At 34.0% G+C, this 11755-nt stretch overlaps 1 protein-coding gene across 2 annotated transcripts; it reads right to left on the bottom strand.

Annotated features, from left to right (window-relative positions):
- Nucleotides 1-4683: 4683 nt before the first annotated feature.
- On the bottom strand, nt 4684-11351 carry LOC145096989 (dihydroorotate dehydrogenase (quinone), mitochondrial-like). Of its 2 annotated transcripts, XM_079034425.1 has the most exons (12): nt 11224-11351; nt 10910-11108; nt 10535-10617; nt 10099-10422; nt 8858-9113; nt 7634-7714; nt 7427-7534; nt 6538-6567; nt 6294-6431; nt 6141-6178; nt 5968-6067; nt 4684-5027 (listed from the first exon to the last, which is right to left on the bottom strand). In XM_079034425.1, the coding sequence occupies exons 2-12, from the start codon at nt 11048-11050 to the stop codon at nt 4953-4955; spliced, it is 1374 nt and encodes a 457-aa protein (XP_078890551.1). In that variant the 5' UTR covers nt 11051-11108; nt 11224-11351; the 3' UTR covers nt 4684-4952. The 2 variants fall into 2 exon arrangements, with proteins under 2 accessions (XP_078890551.1, XP_078890545.1); XM_079034419.1 differs by having other exon boundaries at nt 10910-11279.
- Nucleotides 11352-11755: the final 404 nt, after the last annotated feature.

The raw sequence follows: 11755 nt of genomic DNA, 5'->3' as shown, positions 1-11755 counted from the left end.
GGAGTAGTTCCGGAGTTGAGTTGTCGCAGGCTTCGAGGACGAAGCCTAATTTAAGTGGGGAGAATTATAACATCCTGAGTTCAGGAGTGCAAGTTCAGGGTTCAAAGTGTAAATGTGGAAGGGCAACTCGGCGAGTCCATGGGTGGACTCGACGAGTAGGGTCGCGACCCTAGTCGCGTGTTAAGTGGCCAACTCGGCGAGTCGGAGGCTGGACTCGGCGAGTAGGTGCTGAGTGGAGAAAACCCTAATTTTGGAGGATGAGCCCTATATAAAGGACATTATACCCTCTCCCCAGCCTCTTTACCCTCTCTTGAAGTCCAGAAAACCCTAAGGTGCGTTTGTGAGGGATTTGAGAGCATTTGAACCTTGGAGAAGAGATTTTGGAGGAGATCTTGGAGAGTTAAGAGGCTTGGAGCAAGGGGCTTTGCTAAGATTCGGATTTCTCTTCTGTTGGAGCTTCCTTTTGAGGTATTATTTCGTTGCTTGGGCTGTTATTCATCTAGATTCATCATTTTGGAGTATTTGGAAAGATTAGTTTGTGGTATTTTGAGTTTGGAGGTTGGATCTGAGGTTGCTACCTCAGATCTGGAATGGAGAAGGTCTAGAGTGCATTAAAGACCCTGTTCTTGAGTGTTTGGTGAAGCCATTTTGTCCCAAACCCTAGCCCTAGAGTGTAAAATGCCTAGATCTCCTTGGATTCACGTAAAGTTTGCCACTTTACGTGATGGATGAGTTGTAGAAGGGTAGATCTATGGTTTGGATCAACTGCATGGCCTGGAAGGCTTCTGTATGGGTTAAGATCTAAAGGCACTCGGCGAGTCACAAAGGTGTACTCGGCGAGTTGCTTGAAGATGGGCAGGAACTCGGCGAGTAGGTTGAAGATAGCCTTGGACTCGGTGAGTCTGTTCTTGGACTCGGCGAGTCTGGTCATGAGGTCCTAACCTTCTTCTGGTAGAGCCATGAATCGGCGAGTCAAGGGAGGACTCGGTGAGTTGAGTGCGAGGGGACTCAGAGTTGTGAGACTCCGCAAGTCTCGGGGTAACTCGGCGAGTTGAGTCGCGGATTGGGAAAGTTCTAAGCATGGGGACTCGACGAGTCATCGGGTTGACTCGGCGAGTAGAGTCAGTCAGGAGGTTGAGTTTGACTTTGACTCTGACCAAGGATTGACCAGTTGACTTCCAGGGACTTTTTGGTAATTGTTGGCACTTGTTTTGAGTTCAGTGTTGGTGTTGGCTAGTGGTGGAGATCGTATCAGTGGTCGGAGCATCTTGGTCTTATCTTTCAGTCGGTAGTTGCGAGGTGAGTTATCCTCACTATAACAACAGGGTCTAAGGCACCAAGGTCGGCCCTTTATCGGATTGTGATCCGGGTATCGTTGTTATGTTATTGCTTTGCTATGTTTGCATCCTGGTAGTTAGGATGGTATTATGTTAGAGACCCGGTTAAGGTCGATATCCTGGTATATAGGATGATGCTATGCTAGTGACCGGTTAGGTCGGTATCCTGGTTAGGATGATGTTATGTTATGTGATCTGCTAGATCGGCTTGATTGAATGTGAATTGTTATATGAATGAATGTTTATGTGCACATGGTTGTTGGATTGGGGTTGGGTTGAGGCGGGTCTTGCTTTGTGCTATAGGCCAACATACCCAGGGCGGACCGGTTGTCCCGAAGGCCCAGCGAGCGGTCCGGATAGGCTGTAGGCCCCAAGAGGGAGGCTCGGAGGGTGGACCAGGCCGACTAAAGGCCCAATGTGGGCGAACCAATCATACTGTAGACTCAGAGAGTGGACCAGGTGGATTGAAGGCCCGGTGCGGGCGGACCAATCACACTGTAGACTCGATATGTATGGCTAGACTCGGAGGGTGGATCAGGTGGACTGAAGGCCGGTGCGGCGGACCAGTCACACAGTAGACCCGAGGTGCATGGTTGTTCTGTGTTCTGTTATGATATGGCATGTATGGTATATGTGGTTGGTATTTTGGGGGTATCTCACTAAGCTTTCGGGCTTACAGTTGTGGTTTAATGTTTTTCAGGTTCTTCAGGAGACCGTGGCAAGGCATAGGAGTGATCGTACCGCTCCTCATGATTTTGTTTTATGATGTGGTTCTGGAAAGACTCTGATAATAATTGTATTGAAACCTTTTTGTAATAACTTTATGAAACTAGGTTGTTTTCGAAAAGTTTAAATTGGTTGAAATTTTTAGAGCGTTACACAATATATTATAAACTACGTGTGAGACTCATGTATTACATAGGTTTATTTATAATAAAAATTAAATATAAAATTCTAAACATTTTAGAAGTTTGAATTTATAAGAAAAATGAAAAAAAAATGAATTATAAAAATTAAAGTGTTTTTTTTTTCTTTTAAATTTAAAGAAATGATTTGGATAAATAAATAAAAGAAATTAATAAAACTTTAACTTGGTAATTTTGAAATTAGAAGGAAAATTCATTAATGAAATTGATATGCATTTATTATTATATTTAATATTATGTGGAATTTAATAAAATTGAAAACTATAAAATAACATGTGGAATAAAATTTAATTTAGAATTATCATAAAATTACATGTGACAAAATGAATGAGAATGTGACATGTGGCAAAAAGATTTTTATTTATTATACTAGAAGATATTGAAATGATACATCATTACATACAAACTAATATATATAGTCATTCTAATCAACTTGTAGATTTATTTATCCTTCCTAATAAATGAAAATACTTTCTCCTTCATTTTGACACATTATTTTCTAAGATTTTTAAAATTGTTATTTTACACTTGTCATTTTTTGGTGATTTCAATTTTTTAAAACAAATTTCCAAAAAATTCTAATGGGTTATATATATTTAAGGTTATCATTTTATTAATTTGATAATAAATTCTCATAAAAGCTTCAAACGATTTGATTTCTTTCATAAATGCTCCAAAAGATTACATTTTGTTATGGGAAAACATTATTTTATAAAATATTTAATTTTTATATATATTCATATTTTTTATTTTTAATAAACTCATGTAATACACGAGTTTCACATCTAGTTTACTTGATAACAAAATTAAGTTGCATACAAGAGATATATTTCTTACACACCTACCATTTAGTCCATAAAAACCTAAAAACGAATTTGTACCTCTAGTCATAACTCACAACTCACATAAAAAATATATCTAAAACGCACTTCCACCTCAGTTATTATCAAACCAATAGGTAGATAAACATTCTCACACGTTTTGGAACAAATAGCTTTTTTTAGCAACATCTTTTATGCTTCTAAACACTAGAAAAAATGAAGGGATAATGACTTAAAAGGGTAATATATTATTTGATTTGTACACATTTGGTCACTGAGTTTTTTTATCGTCCACATTTACGTCTTCAACATGTTAAAATGTACACATTCAGTCCTTATGACCGATTACTCCAGGTTAGCCGGGAAAAATGACTTAATAGGGTAATATATTTCTCATTTTGTACACATTTAGTCCTTAATATTTTTGTACATATTTAGTCCTTAATATTTTTTTGTTTCAAAATAAATCATTTTTGTTTTTGTATACATTCAGTACTTATGGATGTTTTCTTTAGGTTTTTCTCACAACATCTTACATGGAACAATCATTGATGAAATGTGTGAGGTTGTTGATGTTTATGTGTAATGTCTCATTTTTCTAACAAAAAAATTTCATTTTTAAATAAGGCAAAACTCCCTAATTATAAATCTACTATTAAGAAAAAAACGTTTATTCCAAAATATATTTATCAAAAATCAGAGTAATATAAGTAATACGGAATCCTCAATATTGTTGATGAAAGTGTACAATCATGCATTCTCCTTCCCACGACCAACAATAAAACCTAAAAACATAGACAACTAGGTAAGCACAAAATTTAGTGAGTTTCCCCCAAAATAAACGATACAACAAACGTATTATCATGCATAACGGACCCACACTCATCAGACTGGAATACCTTGGCCCAATCAGTCATCGGAATGGAACGCCAACATGCAACAAGTCCCAATCATTCATCAGACTAGAATACTCAGTGTTTGTTGGCATGTCGCGTTAACCCAACCACTCTTCTCGAGTCTCCATGCCTATAGCTTATAGTCGGCCCGCACCAGGTATCTTGGCTAACTCAACTTATCCCACCGCCAAATAGTTATCCCACATAAGATGTTGTGAGAAAAACCTAAAAAAATCATTCATAAGTACTAAATGAATACAAAAACACAAATGACTTATTTTGCAAAAAATATATATATTAAGGACTAAATGTGTACAAAAATATTAAAGACTAAATGTGTACAAAGTGAAAAATATATTACCCTATTAAGTCATTTTTACCGGCTAACCTGGAATAGCCGGTCATAAGAACTAAATGTGTACGGTTTAACAAGTTGAAGGGGTAAATGTGAACGAAAAAAAACTCAGTGACTAAATGTGTACAAATCGAAAAATATATTACCCTTTTAAGTCATTATCCCAAAAATGAACTCCATAATAGCTTTTCAAGAATATATAAAGGTTTTTAAAACATTGGTCCAATACAATTAAACACAAAAACTATAAAATCTTTAACCAAAAGCAGACTGAAACATATCAAGTCAAGTCAAAATCCATAATCTTTTGAAGCAAAACTATACAACTATTTCTAAAACTAAAGACTCTTGAATACATAATTCTTCCCCATTTATGTGAAGTAAAATATAATGTTAGTAGCAATGATTTCTAGGAATTAGTAAGTCATCAAAATTGCAAGGTTTCTTCAACTAACAAAAAATAACAAAAAAGGGGAAATTTAAATCGTTCAAAGTCTTGCAAAATTACAACTTCAAAGGGATGAAGTTGTAAGTATGATTATGAAAATCCATTCTCTCTCTCACTCGCTTATCTTTACAAAAATCATCAAAAAAAGATTTGTGAAAATTCCAAATAATTATCTGCAATCTGCTCCAACCGCATCATAAACCGATTTAAACCCGTCTTTTTCTAAACATTCTGCAAGTTCAGCCTACAAAACAGAAAACATAGTATATAAACAAAGGTTGTTTCTTTTTTTGGACTGCATATAAGTAAATGACCAATTTACCCTTTTGTGCAATTTCTATAGCAAAAGGGTATTTTGTATATACAAGAGCTCATATTTATGGTGTTAATACATTCTATCCATTGCTTAAAGTCCGCTGCTATTTCAAAAAACACTATTTATTGTTTCTTATTTGGACTGAATATGAGTAAATTACCATTTTACCCTTTTGTGCAAAATCAATAGCAAAAGGGTATTGTATATACAAGAGCTCATATCTATGGTCTTAATACATTCTACCCGTTGCTTAAAGTCCTCAACTATTTCAAAAACACTATTTATTGTTTCTTCTTTGGACTGAATATGATGAGTAAATGACCATTTTACCCTTTTGTGCAAAATCTATAGCAAAAAGGGTATATATATACAAGAGCTCATATCTAAAGTCTTAATACATTCTTCTTACATTCTATCCATTGCTTAAGCCTTAAAGTCCTCTACTATTTCAAAAACACATATTATTATTTCTTCTTTAGACTGAATATGAGTAAATGACCTTTTTACCCTTTGTGCAAAATCAATAGCAAAAGGGTATATATACAAGAGCTCATATCAATGGTCTTAATACATTCTTCTTACATTCTATCTGTTGCTTAAAGTCCTCTACTATTTCAAAAACACTATTTATTGTTTCTTTTTTGGACTGAATATGAGTAAATGACCATTTTACCCTTTTGTGCAAAATCTATAGCAAAAAGGGTATATATACAAGAGCTCATATCTATGGCCTTAATACATTCTTCTTACATTCTATCTCTTGCATAAAGTCCTCTACTATTTCAAAAACACTATTTATTGTTTCTTCTCTGGACTGAATATGAGTAAATGACCATTTTACCCTTTAGTGCAAAATCTAAGGGTATACCTTTATCTGGGGTATAAGAGCGGGCCCACCATAAGCAAAAGCTGTATAAAGCTGAACAAGAGTTGCTCCTGCTCTTATTTTCTTGTAAGCATCCTCTCCACTAAAAAATATGGTAAAGTCATTTATTTAATAAAATTTATAATTTTAATTAGTTCAAAAAAAAAGACACAAACCTGCTCACACCTCCACAGCCAATCAAAGGAATCCTTCCCTAAAAATATAGAAGAAGAAGAAGAAGAAGAAGAAATATATTGTAAAATGAGTTTTAAGAAAAGGAAAAAAGAAAAAGGGATAATATTTTAGTAGTAAGTGAATTTGAAATGAACCTTTGTTAATATATACATATCCTTTAAGATGTCAGTTGACAAATTAAAAAGAGGCTTCCCACTTAATCCACCACTTTCCTTTGATACAGGATTACTTTCCACTATTTCTGGCCTTGAAATAGTTGTATTTGATATAATCTACAAAAAAAATAATAAATAAATAAATAAAATTTAATAGAATTCATGAATGTTGTTTGAATCTTTTAAAAAAAATATGGAGTTTCTTGCATTGAGAAAAACATACCAAACCATCCAACCGGAGAGCAAGGGCAACCTACATTATCGAAAAGAAACAGATAAGAACCCTAAGATTTTGTGTATGAATTAAGACTAAATGACCGTTTTACCCTTACATTCTGGAAAACTAAGTTCATAATATTCATCCGCTTTAATGTGAGAGGAATTGGGAGGAAAAAGAAGAGGGACAAAAAAGTAATCTTTTCTAGACTGAATAAAAACTGTATGAATTAGACTAAATGACCATTTTACCCTTACATTCCAAAGATTTTAATGATAGGAGGAATTGGGAGGAAAACGAAGGGGGGCAAAAAGGTAATCTTTTCTAGATTCTTTTATAGACTGAATAAAAACCGTATGAAATTAGTCTAAATGACCATTTTACCCTTACATTCCAAAAAACTAATTTCATTGTGTATTCATCAATTTTTAACAATATTCATCAACTTTAACGTGAGAGGAATTGTGAGGAAAAAGAATAGGGGCAAAAAGGTAGTCTTTTCTAGATTCTTTTATAGACTGAATAAAAACCATATGAATTAGACTAAATGACCATTTTACCCTTACATTCCAAAGATTTTATATAAAACCCGTATGAACTAGATTAAATGACCATTTTACCCTTACATCACAATATTCATTATAGTAGGAATGATAGGAGGAATTGGGAGGGAAACCAAGGGTGGGAAAAAGGTAATATTTTCTAGATTCTTCTATACTATGAATAAAAACTGTATGAAATTAGTCTAAATGACCATTTTACCCTTACATTCCAAAAAATCTGATTTCCCCATTAAGTCCCTAACTTTTTACAAATTTGTCCTCAATTATTTTCTTTTTCCATTTTCCCAAGTTTTGTCATTTTCTCAAATATTGTGTTGCAAATATATACATACCTGTGCTATATCTTCAAGGTCTTGTTTGGACAAATCTGGTGCAATTTTTACCAATAATGGAGGTGGGCCCTCTTCTCCCCACTGCATCTCATCTCGAGCAGCTTGAATCTTTAATAATAACAAACATGTGACGATTATACCCTTTATCTCTCAATTAACAAAAAAGAAATTAGAAATTAGAAATTAGAACCAGAAGTTATTGCTTACCTTCTTGATAAGGTCCTTTAACTGTTTTCTTCCTTGAAGTTGTCGGAGTCCAGGGGTATTTGGGGAAGAAATATTGATTACCTGTAACATGATTAAATATAATATGCAATAAATCAAAAAAGAATTATAAGAGTAATTTCTCAAAATAATCATTTAATCAAGATCCAACTTGAACTTTCACCATTTTATTGGCCATTTAACTATTCTCTATAGTGATTAAACCATTATACCTTTTTTGACCTTAAAAAAAAATAATTAAAAAAAATAAAAGAAAAAAAGAAACATTTTCCCGGATACCCTGTTTTGAAAAAGGGTAAAATATGAAAAAACACAATGTACTTTCATAACTTTATCGATTTAGCCACTAACCATTTATTTTTTATAATCATTATATAATAATTTAGTGGCTAAATTGATAAAATTAATAGTTCAATGGTTAAATTTACAAAATAGTGGAAGGACGTTATGCTTTTCTGTATTTTTTCAAAAAAAAAAACATATAATGGTTTAAATGTTTAATCACTACATAAAATAATTAAATGGCTTAATCAATAAAAGACTAAATTACCACTTTCATCACTATGCTCTCACAAAAGATACGGATTAAGTCCAGATGTTTCATTTTTTTTGCATAAATGGTCCCCAAAACATAGTTTCATTGCACCACTTGTCCCTGGATCTTTAACTCAAAAGTGTAGCCATTAACAATTAAGTTTATGCTAAATGACTATTTTGCCCTCATTTTCTCTTCTTCATCTTGACTAAATCCACAACTTCTATATATTTGCATTAGCATCTCTAATCTTAAAAACTCCACCAAAATCACATTTTTCAAGTAGGATTATAGGAAGTATTAAATTTATGCTAAATGACTATTTTGCCCTCATTTCCTCTTCTTCTTCTTGACTAAATTCACAGCTTTTATATATTTACAATTTTGCATTGGCAAAGCTAATCTTAGAAACTCCTCCAAAGTCACATTTTAAGTAGGATTATAGGAAGTATTAAGTTTATGCTAAATGACTATTTTGCCCTCACTTCCTCTTCTTCATCTTGACTAAATCCACAACTTTTATATATTTGCATTAATAAAGCTAATCTTAGAGACTCCACCAATATCACATTTTTCAAGTAGGATTATAGGAAGTAATATCATAAGTCAAAAAATATGAATGTGAAGAACAAATCAACAAATAAAAGATGAAAATAGAATAGGGAAGATACCAAATAATCAGCATACTGAGACAACGTATGTACACCTTGTACATAATCTGCAGCAGCATCTTCACTACTTTTATTTTTTCCAATATTAACCCCGAGAATTCCGGGACCCGCTTTCCCTCCAGTTTTGACTTCATCATTTGAAGACACTGAAGTGCTTGATGTTTCATCTAGTTTTCTCTTACCATGTTGAGCTCCTAGCCTTTTTGCAACAGCAACTATTCCTTCACTATTAAATCCACATCTGTTGATTATGGCCCTGTCCACAAAGTCAAAACACGTTGGCTCAAGAAGGGTAAAATGGTCATTTTGTACAAATCAGAAATAAGTATAAATAATTCTCATGAGAGAGATCTCTGTTTTCTTTTACAGTTTCTAATTGTTACAGTTCTCAAAGAAACGGTCATTTTTTTACTCGAAAAGGGTAAAATGGTCATTTTGTACAAATCAGAAACAATTTTGAAAATTCTCGTGAGAGCAATCTCTGTTTTGTTTTACAATTTCTATTTGTTACAATTCTCAAAGAAACGGTCTTTTTTACTCGAGAAGGGTAAAATGGTCATTTACTCTCGTTCAGATGGTTCATTCAGTCTAGAATGAGTTATGTATGAACAAAGACTGATTCTTTTTTGTACGGAATAGACAGCTTAAATACGAGTGAATGACCATCTTACCCTTCCGTTTGAAGACGTTAACCCTCCCACTTTCTAATTACACCTTAAGACACTTCTGTTCTCAAGAAGGGTAAAATGGTCATTTACTCTCATTCAGATGGATCATTCAGTCTAGAGTGAGTTTTGTATGAACAAAAGCTGTTTCTTTTTTGGACTAAATGGACAGTCTAAATAAGAAATGACCATTTTACCCGTCTGTTTCCTTTCTAATTACAAATTAAGATCCTTTTGTATCAAGTCAAAAGAAAACATCCATTAGGCATTGTCTCAATAATTGATGTTTAAGAAATACTTGAGAAAATGACAACATACTTTAGGAAATCAAACGAAAAAACAAACAAGGGCAAATTTGTAAAAAGTTAGGACTTAAAGTGAAAGCCTTATTTCCCTCACTTTCATGCATTAAGTCAAGAAGAAGCACCCTAATCAGGTAAGCTTATATGTGTGTTTCTGTTTGACTTAATACAGTAAGAACAACTCAATGTAGAAAGCCAAGAAAACGAGTCCTAAGTCCTAACTTTTTACAAATTACGAATTTGCCCTTGATAATAGAAAATTTTTGTTTCTCACCCTTCATTTCTCAATCTAAACATACGAGGCTTTGGATTACCATCTTGTGGAATAGGAGTAACTGATCCAACTTCCACAAATCCAAACCCTAATCCAAGTAAACCTTCAACAGCTTCTGCATTTTTATCAAATCCTGCAGCAAGTCCTATTGGATTAGAAAACCTTCTTCCCCAAACTTCAAGCCCTAAAATTTGCTGATCTGGCCTCTTTTCCCGTGGGACCCACCCACGAGCTGCAGCAGAGACAGCTAGGCGATGAGCAACCTCTGGATCCAGCAATGCAAAGAATGGATTTACAACTTTTGTTGCTGAGAATAGCCACCCACTGCATATGAATTGAATTGTACATCAATTAGGGTTAAATGAAGAAAATTGCAATGTGCTTTTAACATCATTTATCAGTAAATCAATGGAAACAGAGTAAGGGATTTAAATACCCGAATGTTGCTTCATCAACAGTGCTAGCGTAAGCGCCCCCAGCTATAACCATGCCAATGGTAGCTCCTGTAAGTAATCTTCCCTAAAATGTAAAATTAATTACAAATTCATAACCCAATACACATGAAAATTCAAATAACTTTCAATTTATGAATGTTTTTGCTATTAGTCCACTGTTGATTGTTTATATTCAAACCGAATACATTCAAATTTGAAATATACTGTGTAATCGTTATTAATGTCTTGTTGCACAGGAAATTGTTCGTACTGATTTTGAGGTGAAGAACACACTCAAAGTCAAATGTATTATTTTCGGTTTTGAATGGAGGTGATGCATACACGTTGCTTGTGTTCTAAAAGGAAGGAAAAGTCACCTTTCGTGAAGAATGAGGAATATTTGGTTTAACAGGAGCAGTGGAAGATGAAGATGAACAATAATGCCTGGGAGCCGCCGTTGATTTGAGCTTCTGTTTCAAACATTCTTTCATGAATCTCAATGCAATTCTTGCCGTCATCTTTCCAAAAAGTCAGCCGCAATACACAATGATTGTGTTCTTCAAGCTCGCGATTTACCTTTTCGAATTTACAGAACTTCCGTCGTTAGCTACGAGTGTGACATGATCAAACCTGTTTGCAATTAGGGAAATAACTGTTCATTTGTTTGTAGGGGAAATTGAAGAGTTCTTACGCTAATATTTTGACGTAGAATATTGTCGGCTTATGGTATTTGCTTCGTGGAAACCCTTGTTCATTCGAAGTAACCTTTTCGGCTAAACTTCACCTTTGCCTAGGGGGTTTATGTTATTTACAATTTTGGTCCTTCTACTTTTTGTTGTATCGAGATCTCTTTTTTTATTATAAAAGTTCATAATTACGGTTCCCTCCCTTTGTCACGTGTTAAATATTTATCATTGGAAAATACAAAAAAACAAAAAAAAGAAAGATATATTCACTAGAATGATTAGTGTGTCGTCATAATTAGGGGTGTTCAAAACCGGATATCCGAAAATTCGGATAGTTGATTATTGATATCCGAATCCGTATCCGAAATTTCGGATATCCGAAATCTCGGATACGGATTCGCATATTAAACCGGATATCCGAATTTCATTAGTTTTAAATAAAGAAAATAAACTCTCCAAGAACAAGAACGTTTCTATGCATTTGTTAGGTATACTAAGACTTCATTTGGTCCGGTTAAATGCAAGTTACCTCATGAT

The sequence above is a fragment of the Lactuca serriola genome, chromosome 1, assembly GCF_051521515.1.
Source record: "Lactuca serriola cultivar US96UC23 chromosome 1, Lser_US96UC23_V15, whole genome shotgun sequence".
In the NCBI taxonomy this organism is placed as follows: Eukaryota; Viridiplantae; Streptophyta; class Magnoliopsida; order Asterales; family Asteraceae; genus Lactuca; species Lactuca serriola.
Note: the sequence above shows the minus strand (reverse complement) of the source record. Positions and strands in the feature narration are given on the sequence as shown.

Bases quoted from the DNA above. Each gene is read 5' to 3' on its own strand.
- LOC145096989 (XM_079034425.1), bottom strand. From the start codon at position 11,050: ATGACGGCAAGAATTGCATTGAGATTCATGAAAGAATGTTTGAAACAG. The intron at 6,568-7,426 runs GTATGTATATAT...TCGATAATGTAG, and splicing joins ACCTTGAAGATATAGCACAG to GTTGCCCTTGCTCTCCGGTT. The intron at 6,432-6,537 runs GTATGTTTTTCT...TTTTTTTTGTAG, and splicing joins CTCTCCGGTTGGATGGTTTG to ATTATATCAAATACAACTAT.